Source organism: Acartia tonsa, chromosome 5 (genome assembly GCF_053477335.1).
Source record: "Acartia tonsa isolate MP-2025a chromosome 5, ASM5347733v1, whole genome shotgun sequence".
Taxonomy (NCBI): Eukaryota; Metazoa; Arthropoda; class Copepoda; order Calanoida; family Acartiidae; genus Acartia; species Acartia tonsa.
In genome coordinates, this window is record NC_137264.1 from 15068103 (window position 1) to 15087569 (window position 19467).

The 19467-nt window shown below is 33.6% G+C and overlaps 1 protein-coding gene across 1 annotated transcript; it reads right to left on the reverse strand.

Annotated features, from left to right (window-relative positions):
* Positions 1-10519: 10519 nt before the first annotated feature.
* Positions 10520-18846, reverse strand: LOC145318837 (uncharacterized). The gene is made up of 7 exons (XM_080160482.1): positions 18704-18846; positions 15838-15941; positions 14996-15571; positions 14549-14751; positions 13942-14073; positions 13275-13403; positions 10520-12772 (listed from the first exon to the last, which is right to left on the reverse strand). Exons 1-7 carry the CDS (start codon positions 18741-18743, stop codon positions 11815-11817), a joined length of 2142 nt encoding a protein of 713 aa, XP_080016608.1. The 5' UTR covers positions 18744-18846; the 3' UTR covers positions 10520-11814.
* Between the last annotated feature and the right edge of the window lie 621 nt (positions 18847-19467).

Sequence of the window (19467 nt, forward strand, 5' to 3'; positions counted from 1 at the left end):
AAATTTTGAGATCTTTAGCATCAGAAAAAAATCTTCATTCTTTGATATAAAGTATTAAGCTTTTTTTGTATGTTTCGAACCGATATGGTCCTCTTTTACAGTGAAGTATCTTATAGGTCCTAAGATGGTTTTTAGCTATCTAATTCCTATAAGTAAGTCGTCTGGTTATGTTTTTAGGATATTTTTCTGTCCTTTCATGTCCCTTGTAATATAGAGCCTCTAGATCATAGGGGTTTTCAGCCGCAAGTACTTTATATAATAGGGCTAGCGGCTTCACACCTACAAATCTCTTGGGGCAGTTTCAAATTTAATTCTATAATGATAAAGTGTGATTTTGTTTAGGGAGGCCAGTTTTTTTTCCCAGAGACGTTTTCCCTTAAGAGCGTGTAGGTACCCTCCACCAAATCAGTTATAAAAATTCTCTGGACCTACAAGAAGCTTACGTGAAAATTTCTATAAAGTAAACTAATTGGTGGAAATATTTGGACACTGCGAGTTTGTGCAAACCAATCCAGATCTATTAAAAGTCCAAAAGTTTTCAGCCAACGAATGAGAAATCTTATTTGTAAAACAGTTGGTACCAGCCTAATTTACAATTAAATGTCCCCCCCCCCAGGAATATAAAGGGATAAGACAATGGCCGATAAATTGATGTACATCCCCAATGTTGATACACAAAATTACCCATTTTGTTGCGTAAAATTATTAGTTGAAACTTTAAAAACTTAACTTAATATACCAACCAATCAAAATTTAAATCAAAGTCCCCTAAGTTGTTATGTCAACGAATAAGAAAACGTTATAATTAAACTTTGGGGACTAGTGTAATAAACAGCCCATTGTCCCCATTGTCTCTGCCCCCCTCCACCCCTTATTCCCTGGAAACCAACATATTGGCTGTGTAGAGTAGCATCGCTTCTACTCTCTCGGCGGTGGTCATTTCACGTAATTATTTTACATGAATAGTATAATTTTGCAGGCAAAAATTAGAATAACATATGGGCTTAATGTGGATTACTTTCTTTATTTACAAGGATGGCAACAGTCATAACAGCAAAGCTGACTCTCTTCCTCATACCGCATATGGATCACTAAAGAACTAAAGAAGATTGAAGTATAATTTTAATGCTTATCTTAGGTCAGGTTAAGTAAAGTTTAAAAAAGAAACGTGAGGTAGGGCCCCACAGGGTTACAGCTCAATTTGGCTTGATGTATATATACATAGTATGAAAAATTAATATAAAATAGGTGTAAATGCTCAATCAGACGATCAGATAAGAAATATAAACAATTATAAAGATAATAATATTGAAGAAATTAAATAGTTTAAAATTGGCTAAAAAACTTTAGGATAAGTTTATTAACATATGTATCATCAAGACATCATTATAAAGATTACCATTCAAAAAAAAGGGAAAAAAAGGAGTCACGGTTAGACAAACGGAAAAAAGTAAATTCAAGAGTAGATATTTAGTGGCCATAAAAAAAGAGAAATTTGAAAACAAAGAATTATATACGTATAAGAATAAAAGATTGTAGTATAGAAAACCACGAAACCTTTATAAAATAAATTTACGTGACCTTTGCTTTATGACCGACAGACAAAGTAAGTTATGTACTGGATGCTCTTTAGAAAGTGAAAGTACAACAAAATTTCAGCAATCTATTCTAAATAGAAGCCTAGAAAATCGGAAATAAGAGAAAATTCTAAAATATGAACACAAAAATTTCTACTTTTAAGTCAACATCAAAATCAACAATATCTTGATTTCTGCAATATAATGTATTGTCTAAAGGGATAAGACATTGGCCGATAAATTGATGTACTTCCCCAATTATATTATAGAAAAGTACCTCTTCTGTAGATTACAATTTGTGGTTGAAACGTTTGGTCGCTGAACTTAATGACCCAACAAATGAAAATTCAATAATGTCTCCTCCCTCCACGATTCCGATTATCTATAATACAAAGTAGAACGATGTCTGTCTGTTTGTATGTCTGTTTGTTTGTCTGTCTGTTTGTTTGTTTGTTTGTAGCGAAGGATATCGCTAACCGCTGAACCGATCGGTTTATAACTATTTTCTTGGGGGGTGGGACACCCCAAACCCCCCAAAAAATGAAAAATACCCCCACAAAATTTTTTTTTCTTCTTTTAAAACTAAAATTAAAATAGTGGGATCGAGTACCCCCCTCCCCCCCAAAAAAAAATTCCCCCCCCAAAAAATGTTCTTTTAAATCTAAAAGACATAAAATCGGTTTGATTACACCTCTTGGGGCAAAGCCGCTAGTGACATATAAAATACTAGCGGTTGCGCCCCTAGCATCTGGGGGCTCTATATTCGAAGAGAGTTGGAAGGGTAGAAAATAGCCCAAAACCATTCACAGTCAGTCTTATTTATAAAAATGAAATAGCCTAAAGCCATCTCAGGATCTAAAAGAAGCTTCATTGTAAAGGAGAACTATATCGGTTCCGCATTCAGTAAGATCCTTTGCTACAGACCCAAAATGCTTACTACTTTATATAATACTAGCGGCTACGCCCCTAGAGGCCTCTAGTGGCACTTTAAATGTTTTTGTTTGTTAAAGTTAATTTTTTATGTACGATACCACCTTATTTGACGTTGAAGTCTCCCAGATTTTAAGAAAATTTTCAATTTTTTCGTCATTTCTTTTGAAAGGGTGGTAGTACCCTCCCCCAAAATAGTTAAAAACCTTCCCAGGACATATGAGAATCTACCCTGTTAAGGAGAACCCGATCGGTTCAGCGGTTAGCGAGATCCTTCGGTACACACAGACAGACACACAGACAGACAGACAGACAAACATCCTGTTACTTTAGTATAAGGATTGATAAAAAAGCACAGCTATGGCTAGGTATCAATCTTTCTATATAAATCTATATAATTAGATCTAGTTTAGAATTGATGGTGTGAATTTTTAGTGGTTATTTTGTGCGTCTTTGTGTGTGTGTTGGTGTTTGTGAGTGTGTGTGTGTGTTTGTGAAAATAAACCATATGTAATAGACAAATTACTCGGGATTTTATATATCATTAGACAATGGCCGATACATTGAAGTACATATCAAATGATGATATACAAAATTACTCCTTTTGTAGCGTAAAATTAGTTGTTGAAACGTCCTACCAATCAAAACAATCCTAATGCTAAACTATAAAAATAGAATTGCCTTAAACCATCCTGGAACCTTTTTAAAACATTCCTCAAAAGGAGAACTCAATCGGGTCAACAGTTACCGAAATTTTAAACTTCAGACAAATAAAAACATTACTCCTTTATATAACAGGATACCTGATTTTAGTTTACACGTGCCATAAGAAAAACGATTATGAGATACTCTAAAATCAACTCAATTGTCTAAATGAGTGAAAATTTTAGCGCCACAAGGCGTTTTCACGGAAGAAAAAATCTCGCGTCTTATATGTCGGTTAGGAAAATAGACATACAATATACACAACCTAAAATAACCTATCAAAAGATGCTGTGAAAATACGATAAAATGCCCCTTAAGAGGCGATGTCACGAAACCTACAATCCCCGGAACTTAATCAAACTTTCAAAATATCAGTAGATGACCTCTAAGAGACTTGGTGTCGCTTCAAGTCCTAGACCCCTCCACGCCCCTTGATTCACATGCCGCATCTTAATTGCAGTGTAAAGCTTCAATTCGCCCTATAGACAACCAACCCTTTTAATGCACGACCTTTGTCTTAGAAGTCCTAACTGTGCAGGGTATTAAGTTACCTGACAGCAATAGGAACAATTTTTAACGTTTTTAGTTTAGACGAGGTGTTAACCCAAGATACGAACTTATCATCTTCCTGGCGAGTAACTGTTATTCCTTACAAAAGAATTCTGCCATTGGTTGGCTTAAGATTATATTTATTGGGAGAAAAGGAACAGGAAAGTATAGTAATCTTTTCCATACTTTTACTCAGACAATTTCAAACACAATTAAGAAGAAGAGAGAATTATTTAATTTTTCTTTGTCCTATCACTTTAATGGATGTAGAATACGAGGATATATTGACAGGGCGAAATATTTTGTCAATTGGGGTGCTTATATGGACCTCATATTTTGGCCGTTTAGAGGAGATGGGATGGGGTAAAAGGGGTGAATGGGGGTCAGCTGGGAGTATAACTTTATTAGAGTAAATGAAATTCTAGTGTAACATCCATTTAGTTATATATCGATTATCAATTTAGAACTTACGTGTAGTATGTCTATTAGCTAATATATGTATGTATATATGCAAGAAAATAAAAAGTCTTATGGTCGTTACAACATATGCCACTAATTTGTCATAATTACTATACGGTTTAAAATTACAACAATTAGCTCAAAATAGTCTGCTTAGAAGAGCTTGTCTTAAAAGATTGACATAAAAACTGTTATACTTTTCCGAATTATATAAAAAAGATGTTTGTCTGTCTGTTTGTACCAAAAGATCTTGCTTACTGCACGCCTAGAACCTTATTAGTTCTACTACAGCTTCTCCAGGGAAGGTTTTAATCCATTTTAAAGGGGGGTAGATCAATTTTTCTCCCTTATTGGAAATGTACTTCTTTTTACTTAAAAATAAATCACGTTGTGGTGGTTTAAAGACAACCCAACCCTACCTCCATCATTTAAAAAATTGTCTTAGGGCTGAGTTTTTTAATATTGCCTATAGCGGATACGCCCCTATAGGCCTTTCGGTGCATTTGAAGAAGGAGAACATGAATAATATAACCCATTTTTTCCCCTTGGATGGGTAGTGGTCCCCATCCCCCAAATAAACATAAACCTTTCCCCTACCCTGTAAAGGAGGACCATAACGGTTCAGTGGTTCGGGAGATTACCTGGTGCAGACAGACCAACAGCCATACTGTTACTATATCATTAGGATTAACAGGTATCCAATAATGGATATATAATAATTTAGGTTGCTAATTAAGTCAATAGGTCAGAAGAGAGGATGGGGTATAGTCATAAAAAGGTGGAGAGGGGGGGGGATGTCGTTATAGTAGCCAGCTGGAAGTATCATTTTATTAGTTTAAGCGAAAATATGGTGCACTTTTCAAGTAATTCTATATCTAATTTTGTGACCTTTGGTATGGAATACCTTGTTTATTTCAACCACACAATAATTTGCTTTCGAAACCATGAATACGGTAATAATTGAGATAGATAGATTCAGTGGCGTGCCCAGGATTTGCACCCACCTTAAATCAAAATCAAAAGAAGTGTATTACAGATTACAGACAACAATAGAGGTGTTAGGGGATTTTGACAAGGGATTCTAGACACCCCCCTAGCCTATGCACGTCTTTGGATTAATTTTAGCTTATTCTACAATTCAATGCGATGAATATTATTCATTCTTATTTTTTATAATATTTTGTAATGATAAATAAAAGTAGAATATTGAACAACAATTTTGTTTTTCATTTTTCTCAATAGAAAAAATCTGATGATAAGAAAAAAACATGTCACATCAAAATTTTTGGAATATTCCATTTTTCTTCTCGGATGGAATGAACTCTCCCCCTCTATCTCCCCTATTCACCCTTACTGACCCCTGATGAATTTAGGTGAAATATATATGCGCGATTTTGGTTCCAGGACAAACGCAGGAGTCCCAAACGTGGACAAACGCAGGAGTGTTAAAATATTATTTTACTAAGTATTTCTATACAGATTAGGTTAGGTTAAGATATGAATGAACAAATAAGCCTCCCGCAGGGGTTAGGCATTTAAAAAACATATAAGATGGTCTAAAATAGGTTAAGTTAAGTGTCCACTCCGACGTTTGGGACTCCTGCGTTTGTCGTAGGACTGCGATTTTAATATAAATATCTCTTAGTTATAACATGTTTATAAAACGTTGGGGAGCAGTTTAATTTACAGTTCACTGTCTACTCCCTCCCTGGAATTTTTTTTGAAATATTAACAATGTAACAGGATGTCTTTGAGTAGGAGTATCTATCTGTGTGAACTAAAGTATCTCGCTGACCGCTGATCCGATGGTTCTCCTTTACAATACAGTTTCTCAAAGGTCCTGGTATAGTTAGTGACTTTTTTTTGGGGTGGTTACCACTACCCTCCGAAGAAAAATCGTAGAAAAAAACAACTCCCCTTAATTGTTTTTACTTTTTCTTTTAAAACCAAAATTGAAAACTTGGGGATGGGGTTCGACTTCCCTCCTCCCTACCTTAAGTGCCCCCTAGCAATTCATATTTCAAAAGCATTTTTTTCCAGAAAAAAATAATCAAAAGATGGCGAAGAAGGTACTTTATTTTCTTGAGTATAAAAAGATTTTTCTTTTTATTCTCTTTTTATGGATAGAAAATGAAAAAATGTTATAACAGCATTATAACATTTACAAAATTTTCATGAATTATGCAGTCGTTACAATCTATTCTACTTTTTGGAGAATGATTTTTGGAACAATTTTTTTCCTTGCATTTATCCCTTATGCCTTAAAAGTGGTTTCTTGTTTTTTTGCTATAATTGCAATTTTTGGGTTTCTACTTTAGATTATACTAGTTTTTTTATATTAAATTTTAATCTTATTTCACAAACCATATCTATAATACAAAGTAGCTTGATGTCTGTCCGTCTGTCCCTTAAGATCTCGGTAACCACTGAACCAATTGGATTCTACTCTTCAGGAAATATCTTCAGGTCCTGTGGTGGTTTTAAGCTATTTTCACACCCCCCCCCCTAAAAATGAAAATCCCCCCCCAAATTTTTTTTTACTTTTTAAAATTTTGTTTAATTTTTTTTATGTTTTTATATATTTTTATACATTTTTATATTTTTTTTTTTATATTTTTAAATTTTTTTCTTCTTTTAAACTTTTTTTTATCAAATTCAAGAAATTTGGAAACCTTCCTTCTCCTGTAGGGGCGAAGCCCCAGAAAGGGTAATGACAAGAAATATTTAAAAACATTTAAGAAGAGAAAAACTTTGAAGATTATTAAAAATATAAATCATTTTAAAAAATATAAAAAGATATAAACTCCTGAAACTTTAGGGAAAAAGCCCCTAGAGGCTAGGGGCGAAGCCGCTAGTACCAATATATACGTACAATTCTTATCCCCTTTAAAACCCAGACCAATTCTAATGTTTAATTAAACGTAAAAGGAGCTTTTTATATTGTCTATAAAAAATGACGTCATACAATACAAATGACCAATGATAGGCCAATATATAAAATAAATTACCAATGGCAGGCCAGTATAAATTGAAATTGAGCAATGGTAGGCCAGTATGACGTCATTTATATAGGTACTATAAAAAGCTTATGTAAAAGATTTTAATTAAGTTAAATACAATTATCTTTACTTACTTATTAGATTTGCCTCTGAAATTTTAATGTAAATTCTCTTTTTCCGATTTATTGTTCCTTGTGCTTCCACCATCTATAAATCTATCTATCCATATAGAAAATGTATAAAACAAAACTGTATAAAGAATCAAAAACAATTCAAGAAATGAAAAAGTTTACAAATTTAACCTGAACCCATTTCTAACTTCCTTAATCCTCACCCCCCCCCCCCCCCCCCCCCCCAAGGGATAGGATAATGGAAGGTAAATATACCCCCAACTGTAATAAACAAAATAACCACTTATACAGGGTGTTTCAAATAAAACTGCGTTTTCCGGTTTTAGGAAACAACTAGTAGGAGTATGAAAAAAATAATTATATATTCTTATTCTCTATAAAATTATGGATTAATTTTATAAAAGGTGTTTTTTAATATCTCTTTAAAAAATAGCACTTTTTAGAGCTTCAATAGTTCAAAATGTATGTGTGTTGCTATATTCTTGCAGAATTTAGGGCTATAACATCCAATTAAATTCTTCTTTTTACTTGAAAACGACATTATAGCATGCTCAACCAAATATTCTAATAATTAAATTTAAAATCTAATTCAATAATGCTTTTTTAAAAAGAATAAATAACCAATTTTATTTTTGCTTTAGTTACAATTCAATTATGATCATTCAATTATGATCTCATAACCGTTCCTCCTACCCCTCCCCTTTTAATCTCTTAATCCCTTTTGATTTAGCAGTTGTGACATATTAACCTAATATAATATAATTAGAAGCACTTTTAACGACATTTTCAAACTAAGATAGCTTGCTTATTTTAAAAGATATTGAAATGAATTAAAAAGTGACTTGTTTTATTTATAAATGCGCATCGAATTAAAAAAGATTTTTTGTGAAAAATGCCTTTGCAATAGGGAAATAGAAAAAAACTAAATTCTGAAGAACCTAAAAAGCACTTTGCATGTAGCCAAAAAAAGAAAATATGTAAAAAATCTCAAATGGGGACATTGATTTAACCTTTGATTAATTTGATATTGTACTTTTCAACCTATATGTAGCAAAAAAAATAAGTTAATTGAATTTAATTGTTGTCACAGATTTAGGATCGGGCATTTTTAACCTACATGTACCTATCAGTACAGACACTTTTTTAGAGATATCGAAAAACACCTTAAGTAAATGTTATGTACATTTTTATAGAGAATATGGACCTATAGTTATTTTTTTCATGCTCCTTCTGGTTGATTCCCCAAACTGGAAAACGCAGTTTTTTCTGAAACACATTGTACATTAATTACTGTTACATTGTATATCCCAATCAAATTTTAGCCTTACCAAAGCATTCAAGATAATGAAAGACAGAACAAGTTTTAAATTTCGAGGGGTAGCATTATTCATTCCTTTGTCCCTTCTTTCTATATGCCCCGAGAGGCTCTAACCCATTCTTCTTTACAAGGATAGCACCTACTGTATAAAAATTATTTTGTGTACAACTACACTATTATGTCAAGTCAAATTAAGAAGCAGCCTTTAATTCTTATAAAAAATGGCGTCATACAATACAAATGACCAATGATAGGCCAGTATACATCTTAATTGACCAATGGTTAAATATATACTGGCATATCATTGGTCATCTGTATTCTGTATTGTATAACATCATTTTTTTATAGGCTGCTTCCAAATTAAGCTTGTTAAATTTCTTACTAACATTAGATAGTCAATTCAATTTAAAAATTGTTATGTCGATCATATGTATTAATGTAAGCCATGACCACTTTTAGATTCATCATATTTACTATACTGTTGGGCCTAAACCAGAGCTGGATCTTTAAATCGTTTAATGGTGCGCTGAATCGGGGCGATCCAGTTCACCCCGGTTTGGCGGGGCAATGACACTCGTTGAGTGCCATTGCCGCGCCAGTACCGCGCCACTGGGGCGCGCTGATTCGCCCATTCCATTTTGATTTAATGATTGAAATCTAATATTATCTAGGTGCGCTGAACTGGATCGCCCCGATTCAGCGCACCATTAAACGATTTAAAGATCCAGCTCTACAGTTCCCTAACCATACGAGGCTACCCTTTACCCAATATAACTTAACTTTCAGGGACGTCCAATCTTTTTATTAAGAGGAGGTTAAAATATAGTGTTTCAAAGGTTTAATGGGGGTAATACTTTGTATTCATCAATTCCATAAAACCAGGGAGGGATGGAACATACGACTCTTTATTTCTCTTTTATCAAAGTATTATAATAAAAAAGTACTTTTTATTGAACTAGCAGTGTCCTAACTTCAAGCAATAAATTTAATCTGCAGAAGGGGTAATTTGTTTATCATCATTAGGAATGTATATAAATTTATCATTCATTGTCTTATTCCTTAATCCCTGATAGTTTTTTTCCTAATTTTCCCACCCCCCCAATCTTCTTCATATATACATATATTTTTTTGAGTTTTCACTATATTCTTTCTTTCCATATCTATTTTTTTCTTTATCTACTTTCTCCTCCATCTCTTTCTCTCTCTCTCTCTCTCTCTTTTCCATTCCTTTTTCTTCTATAAAATAAACTTTATAAAGGTTTATAAAGAAAATCTTATAAAAACTTAACAATTCTCAAATAGTTTCTTATTTCTTGATTCTCTTGAGGAATAAAGCTCATCTTCAAGCCGTTTGTGTTGGTTAGTAAGTCGGTCGGTATTACATTTGTTATGATTGAAAGCTTTAAAACATTAGACTTTATAATGCCTTTTTCTACAACTACCATCGTGAAAGGACCCAAAAGCAAACAAATATCTTATTCAACATTGCAATTAGACAGGATCAGAATAATTATTTCTCGCATCGTATTATAAACAGCTTTCCGCGGATATAGAATGTACAATTATAAGATTAAAACCAGTTTTTTTAGCCCCGAGGTGCCAAAGGCACCGGCTAAAAAAACTGGTTTTAATCTCATGATTGTACATTTTTATATTCGTAGAAAGCTGGATATAATTCGATGCTAGACATAGTTTTTTCGTATGAATAAGAACCGGTTCCTATCCACCGGATTCGAATGAATACGAGAAAGTATTTTAAAATAATAAAAAATAGCGGTTCATTATTTACAGAAAGACGGACTGACAGTATTATTTGTAGAGTAGCTTCGCTCCTAAAACATTAATATTAAATGAAATGATAATACATTTATTTTCTTTAATATGATCACAATATGCTTTTCTGATAATGTAATAAAGATAATAAGAATAATATTATAATAAAATTTGGTCTTCAAATATCACAAATTGTTTAAACATAATTTATTTTTTAAGAACTTTTAAAATTTTATTGGGTTAAATAGATTTATTACCCTAGAGGGTTAAGCAGACACAATAATTCGTCTACCTCAAAAAGAAATTTCTAGCAGGCAATAATACCCATAACTGACTTTAATACATACTAAACATATGGTTTTATTTTTAAGCTTTTATGGACGTTCCGATGGAACCTTATTATAAAGAAACTCAAAAGATTGCTATAACTTAATTTTTTTTTAGCACAATAACATTTAATTATAGCTTCTTGGTATAATAAAATTTAATTTACTAAAAGGGATGACAGCATCCATTAAGAGCATAGCTTATATTTTCTTTAAAAAGATAGCTTTATGCCCCTTAATTTCCCCCCTTTTTTCAAGTTGAATTATATTACAACAGATCAATCCCCCCCCCCCCCCCTCCAAATTCAAATTAACTGTAAATAGTTTTAGGTTAGGTAAGGATTAAATAGGCTCAGCAGGTATAGAGCACTGTTAATTAATCATGAGGGTTGCCACTCTAATTATTTCTATATGTTTTAACCAACCCCCCCTCCCCCGAGTCACCATGCCTCTATAAAATAGTCTTAAACATGCCTTAGAAAATAGTCAACTAAGTAAGGATTTTTCTAAAGCATAACCACACACAAACAACCTGCTACTTTATGATCCCATAATAAAAAAGGTAAATTATAGAAAAGCTTTAACAAAGAAGCCATTAAAATCAAAGAAGTGGAAAAATGTAAAAAAGAGTAGAGTAAATTTTCTTAAAATAAAATAAGTTATTTGATGTTTAAAATACAATAGTTTGGTAAAATCATTTTATTGTGAAGAGCCTTTATTCAAGATAAATGTTGAAAGAAATTTTAATTTCTCTTTGAATTTTTCAATAGTATGTCTTTTTTCATAAATATCTTTTTTTAATTTTCATATAGTCTTTTTTAAAGTTTAAAAATATTTCTATATGGATACAAAAACGCAAAATCCCATATTACACCTGTTGGCCATTTGTAACCTTTCAAACTGTTTATTATTTTATATAGATTATTTTATGCTCCCCTAAAGTTTGGTTAGGTTAAGTAGGTAACTTATATAGGGTATTACTCAAATGATAGTAGGCTAAAAGGTAAGGTTAAGATAGTCCACAGGTGATAAATGTGATTCTACTCACTAAATTTCAGTCTCCCCTCCATCCAGTTGGAAAAATACCTTTTCTAACTCTTTACTAATATTTGGCGAGTCAAACTTATCAAGATAATCATCCTTTTTGCGATCAATATCTTTGGAATCACTTTTAGTACGACCTGAAGGGTCATGGTCACTATTTTTATCACCAGAATGACCGTTTAGTTCACTATCTAACTGTTGTTTGGAGGGAGATAACTTTCGTAGAATGTCTTCAACTGTATCACAAACGCCTATAACAAGTCCATCAGCACTGCCTCCCCTGTCAACATGACCTGCCATAGAAGCATCTACTCCACTATCACTTGTATCGCTATTTATTGTCTCATCATGTCTATATTCTTTGGATGTGTGAGTGAAAATTTGTCCAGAGGGAGTAAAATTTTGTCCGTAGGACATGGAGGGGAAAGTTTGTCCACTGGCAGACATTGTGATTGGATGGACCGTTAGAGTATGCGCAGATGACGTCATTATCGAGGAGTTAGCTGTTGATGACGTAACTAGAGTATTGTTTGCACTGGAAACAACTGTTTCGTAATCAGAGTTTCCACGGATATATTGGTGAGGTAAGAAGCCATTTTCTGGCAAAACTTTCGGCGGCAAAATTGCACTATTTTCCATCTCCACGTGGTAGGGTAAACTGGCGCCATTTTCTGTTTGATTATAGTGATGAGTAGAAATAGCGCCCAAGGAGGAGGGCCCAGTATAACTTAGATTATGATGGTGGGCAGATGTGCTTTTGATTGATTCGTAAACCGGTTCTGTAATGCTAAGCATATGGTTAGCTGCTGATGATACTGCAGGATGATTTAGAACAGCATAGTGGTGATTGGTACTCATATTGTGGTCTAGGTAAGGCAGTGAGGTGGACCCAGAGGGATGGGAGGAAAAGTATCCATTTTGATAACTGGAGAATCCTGGATGGACAGCTGTTCCAAGATTACCTATTTAAGTAACACTTAAATGAATATAAAAGTATCATACAGAATTAATACACCTTAAACTCATGATAATACATGTAAAGTAGATCAAAAATCCTAACAATATTATTTCTCATTAAAGAATATTTATACAAGTCAATAAGCTCATTAAAGGGGGAAGGGGTTAAATAACTGTATTTCCCTATCCCAATTACCTTGTGCCGACTCTCAATTGGTGATCAATCAAAGGTGTCCAAGTAGCAGAAAACAATTTGCCAGCAGACGAAAAAGGTAATTGGAAAAAGAGGGGAGGCAGTTATCTGTGTATACAAATATACTATAGATCTGTTATAAGCTCCACCAGTTATGGGACCAAGGCAATGTGCCTATTTCCAAATTCTTAATAGCAAGGATTTTAATTGGCAGTTGTGGGTAGAATTTTAAACATTTTAAACTTATCCCCCACCCCCTAAAATCAGTACATGCAAACAAATATAATTAATCAAAATTATTTAAGTGGTCAATCCTGTATTATTGTGGAAAGCTCTTGCTGAGGGGGGAAGCATGGTCCTGTAGGCAGAACCCCCAGATGTTTCATCACCATCATTAGTAGTATTACCTATTCCATCTTCTAATATGGGAGAGTCAGTAAACCTGGAAATAAAGTCATTTGTACAAAGCCCAAATTGTGCCAAAAATGATCAATGTGACGTAATAAAAATAAGGGATTATCCATCTCATTTTTAGGGGGTTTCTTTCCCACTTCTCCTCTCATCTCTTTCATTTTATTACGTCATGTGGATCATTTTTACCACAATTTTGGCTTTGTAAGTCATTTGCTGTATCATGCTGTAAGTAAGTCATGCTACAGTATCAAAACCCAAAATGAAATTCGACAAGTAAAATTTTATTTTTAAAACAACTATTGTTAATTAATTTATATTACTTTTAATTAATCATCTGTTGCTAAATTTTAATTGGCGGAAAAGTATAAAAAAAAATAAATTTTTTAAAAGCGAAGCTTTTCTATTATTGAGGTCGATCCGTCCAAATTTGTTTAGACTTTAACTTTTATATTCTGCTTATTCAGTTCTGACACTCTACAAGTATTAATGTTCGTTTGTCCTACCATTTCAAATCTGTGCTTTTATGGATGTCATCCTTGTTATAAATATATCAGAATAAGAATTACCTGGACAAATAATCCAGAGCAGAAGAAGCTCTTTGTGAGGAGCCAGCTCTTGCCAAAGTTCCATTAATTGCTCCTCGCATGCTAGCTGAACTAACTGCCAAGCCACCATGGCTAGAACTCACAAATCTTGACCTAAATAGAAATTCAGGTAGAAATCTACGACTCAAAGAATATACTACCAAAACATGTTCTTACTTTCAATAAGATAACATACAGGGAATTATATTTGAGAGGGAAGATGCAAATAAATTGCCTAAAACCCAGCTTAAAATCACGAAACCTATACGTGTTTTTCAGCTGTCGTTGGGGGGCAACACATCGTAAATTTGACGACCTCTCCATTCGCCCCCCAAATATTATTTTAGATTTGTTTTGCTTGTTGGTTATACCTTATTCCTGCCTAAAATCATTCCATGACCTATTTGAAGCTTCCCTAGGATAAGAAACTCTTTTGTTTTAGTGGATAGTGAAATCTTATTAGATTTATGAAATTGATTCATAGGTTTGCAAAATTATCATAGGCAACTTAATAAACTTTAAAATAAAAAGAAAAATGTTATCAGAAACAAATATTTTAATGATTTTATAATTTTATCACATTACATACCTAAGCTCTAGGGCGGACAAAGCCCGGTCATTCTTGATGACCCCACTGGCAGCCGTTGGTATCGGGTACTTCTCATCTGACTTGACCGGCTTGCCCGCAGGCATCAGGAACTGGGCGGAGGTGTGCAGGTAGGGGTTGTTGACCGCCCACGGACTGGAGCTTGAATTGGATGACCGGCCATCCGAGGTCGCGGGATACAGCTCCTAAAAAGACCAATTAAAAAAAAGTGTTGAGGAAAAGATACAAGTGGAAATTAAAATTAGAAAATATTAAAGCAATTGAAAATTTGATTATTTGATTATATGAAATTATAAGAAACCCTGACATGAACCTGCAAAATAGTTTCCTGAAAAGTAAAACAAAATTTGTCAAAAGGGTAGCAAGATTTTTTAGTACAGACATCATACTTTTTTATGTTGGAAAATATCTTTAATTTATAGATTTTACCTGAGGTTTTAATCTGATGGAGTTTTCTGGCAAATTCTTTCCATCCTGCAGACGTCCATCTGCTGGGAGGCTGGACCTCTTGCTGCGATGCTCCAAGGTGCTGGATCCTCCAGCGGTCAATCCTCGTCTTGACCTGGATTTTCTGCCATCAATAGTATTCCGTTCACTGGTCCGTTCCAACTCAGACCTTTCCCCAGATTGGGGGGAATATATGCTTCTTCCGATAATGGGGAGTCCTTTGTCAACATGAGCATAATCTTTGATTATTACTGACACATCAGTGGGATTGTCTTCATCCGTAGCTGCGGTAGAAGCACGTGCCACTGCTTTTTCCATGGCAGCAATTGACAATTGCTGATCTTGCAAACCTGCTGAGATACTGCGAACTGCATGGGTTCCAGTTAGGTTTGAATTACCACCACCAGATGGCAGTGATGAGGGAACAGTAACAATTGCCTGGTGGTCAATGCTGGTCAAGTGACCGCCACTGCTGGCAGCTGTCATGCTGCCCAGGACAAAGCTGTTGACTGGGGTCATCACTGTGTCCATGCTTACACAACTTGAGTCCGGAGTCACCTGCATATAAAAGTATTTATTTACTCATTTAATAATAGTTTTAGAATAGAACTAGTCCCTACAGAAAACCTTAACCCTGAGGGGAACTTCTAACTATAACTTGTTTTAATATAAATATCACAAAAGCGTATTTTAATCTTATGGCATATTAACTGTTTCAGAAAATTGACAAAGCTTTTCAGATCTTGATAAATAGTGAATTTTTATTTTTATTTTTAATTGTTCTAGCAAAATTGATTGCTAAATATACGACATATGATTGATACCTGAAATCTGGCAGTTTCTGGTAGCAGGTCAGGTGGCATTTGATATCCTGGTGGCAACTGGTAGCCTGGAGGAAGGGATAGCGGTACAGTTGAACTTGTGCTTCCTACAATCAATACTTTATGTTTTGTTGTCATTTAATAAACTTCAGAAAAAAATTAAATCATGTATAAAATAATAATTTTTAAATATTGAGAAAATAATTTGATATTGTAAAGGTGAGTGGAAAAATGATGACGCAATCATTTCTTTTCATGAACAAACATTTTATTTCTTTGTTCTCCATTTCCTTTAGATGTGACATAATTTATATGATGAGTTCAAAAAGCTTTACAGTAGGCAGCTTTTTAGTAATGTGTTATATAAAAAATCGGAAAGATTTATATGGTGCATTATTTGCCAAATGTACCACTTTTCTGCACTACCTCTCCGATTTTGTTAATACTCTATATTTTGGTCCGTTGGGTCATTCAAGGATGCTGGATGGTCAAAAAAAAGTTTCAGAGTCCCTGGATGTCTAGATATCTAGCTATCTATGAAGGTAGGTAACAAAAATGTAAAAAACACCCATTTTTTCACAATTTTAAAAATTAATTTTTTCATCAATCTTACATCCAATCTATACATTTTATACACCAAAATGATCGTATATTCATGTAAAAAGCGCACATAATGCTAGTTTGGCCAAAACTCTAATTTTACAGGGTGTCCAACAAAAAGTGTATTTTGGATATCTAGCGTAATACCCAAAATACCTGTCCGAAAAAAATCATTTTTTTTGGCTTAAATCCTGTGTTTTATCTGTGTGCATATGTGGTATATAACGGTTCGGACCACCCGGGACTATAAGGTTGTCAAATTTCACTTTGGGACACCCTGTAAATGTGATTTTTGCATCTGTAGAGCTAAAACTTGGTCCAAATTGGCTATTTTTTTCAAATAACTCTAATATGTGTCTTAGTATGTTTGGCCATAGTGTTTTCTGACCAGATCCATAATTTCATATTTTTTGGACACCCTGTATTTTCAAAAAAAGAGAAAAAAAATTTTTGTTTTTTTTTAAATTTTTTTTCTATTTTTAAGTTACTTAAAACTGTCATATAGATACAGATTTTGACTAATAACAATAATATTTGCCTATTTTACAAATTTTTACACTTTTGGGACACCCTGTGCATGTTTTTGAAAAATGATGGTTTTTGCCCATTTTTGGGGGGAAGGAGTCGTTTTAGGGCCATAGACTATTTCTTCATTTTTGTAGAACTGTTTAAGACACATCATTTGTTATTTATGCAAAAACCGCAAAAACCGAACCGTTTTGCCGTTATTCACCGCCAAAGGCGGAATTTTTTTACGTTTTTGCCGTTCCGGAGGTTGTAATGGGCATTTGTGGTAAGAAAACGTTGATTTATCAAGATCCCTCTTAAATACTTTTATTTAGGTAATTTAATTTACTAAATTTCATATTAAGTAAAATTTTTTGTGCAGCTAACCGTTTTTCGTCGAGATGGATTTCAATTGTTAAAACAAGAAAATGAAGTGAATATAACATAAATAATTGCTATAACATAAGTGATAAAAGAAACATAAATCATGTGCATTTGAAATTCCTTTTGACAAAAATCGGTTGGATATACAAAAAATTTACTTTACATGAAATTTAGTAAATTAAAATGCCTAAATAAAAGTATTTCACAGTTATCTTGATAAATCAACGTCTTCTTACCACAAATGCCCATTAGAACCTCGGGAACGGCAAAAAACGTAAAAAATTCTGCCTTTGGCGGTGATTAACCGCAAAACGGTTCGGTTTTTGCGGTTTTTGCATAAATAACAAATGATGTGTCTTAAAAAGTTCTACAAAAATGAAGAAATAGTCTATGGCCCTAAAACGACTCCTTCCCCCCAAAAATGGGCAAAAACCATCATTTTTCAAAAACATGCACAGGGTGTCCCAAAAGTGTAAAAATTTGTAAAATAGGCAAATATTATTGTTATTAGCCAAAATCTGTATCTATATGACAGTTTTAAGTAACTTAAAAATAGAAGAAAAAAATTTAAAAAAAACAAAATTTTTTTTTCTCTTTTTTTGAAAATACAGGGTGTCCAAAAAATATGAAATTATTGATCTGGTCAGAAAACACTATGGCCAAACATACTAAGACACATATTAGAGTAATTTGAAAAAAAATAGCCAATTTGAACCAAGTTTTAGCTCTACAGACGCAAAAATCACATTTACAGGGTGTCCCAAAGTGAAATTTGACAACCTTATAGTTCCGGGTGGTCCGAACCGTTATATACCACATATGCACACAGATAAAACACAGGATTTAAGCCAAAAAAAATGATTTTTTTCGGACAGGTATTTTGGGTATTACGCTAGATATCCAAAATACACTTTTTGTTGGACACCCTGTAAAATTAGAGTTTTGGCCAAAATAGCATTATGTGCGCTTTTTACATGAATATACGATCATTTTGGTGTATAAAATGTATAGATTGGATGTAAGATTGATGAAAAAATTAATTTTTAAAATTGTGAAAAAATGGGTGTTTTTTACATTTTTGTTACCTACCTTCATAGATAGCTAGATATCTAGACATCCAGGGACTCTGAAACTTTTTTTTGACCATCCAGCATCCTTGAATGACCCAACGGACCAAAATATAGAGTATTAACAAAATCGGAGAGGTAGTGCAGAAAAGTGGTACATTTGGCAAATAATGCACCATATATTCATATTTTTGGACCTTATTTGAGCATTTAAACAGCTACTGATCCAGCTCCGATCTCAAATCAATATTGTTGGCTATTGGATCAAAATTTATCTATCTATCTAATTATCTATCAATCTATCAACCCACCTGAAATTTTTCCCTTGCCCATTTGAATGTATTTTGGCATATTAGTTGAAGCTTGTTGATGTGTTGAATTATTCTCTGTAGATTTCTTTCCTGTTTTTGAAAGAAAACACAAATTATTTAGATAGGTGGCCCTTGGGGATCATTAACTGTGCGGGGCCTATACGTGAGGTGCCCAAAACCTAGCAGGACTACCATGTACCCAATAAAACCTAACCAAAAGTAAAAAACACGAACACAAAAATAACTACCTTCCCCCTTATTTACAAAATATTGAAGTCGTTTACAAAATGGTAATTCATTCAATTTTCCCCCCTTATTAAATAAATGTTATAATTTTAAAGAAGGTATAATTTAGTTTATATAGGTGTCGCTAGATGTCTCTTGATTTTGTGATATTCTCCTGTATGTTTCTTGAATAGATGAACCAATAGTAGAGTGACCACTATTACAAGCAATAATAGAACTATTATTACACAGATACTAGACAAAATATATTAGTTTAAAACAAATATTCTCCTTGTGACCATTTTTCAATCTTGCATAATAACGTTTTTTTTTTGGGGGGGGGGGGGGTGGTGGTGGGGGACGGGTAGGTCATTTGTGGGGGTAGGTCATTTGTTGTCCCACTTCCTATGAAATAAAGACCACGCATGACCAGTATCTATATTCCCTGAGAAGCACAATCCTGCCGGTTCAGCGGTTACCAAGATCTTAAGCTTTAAAAAGACAGACAGGCAGACATCGTACAACTTTACATTATAGAT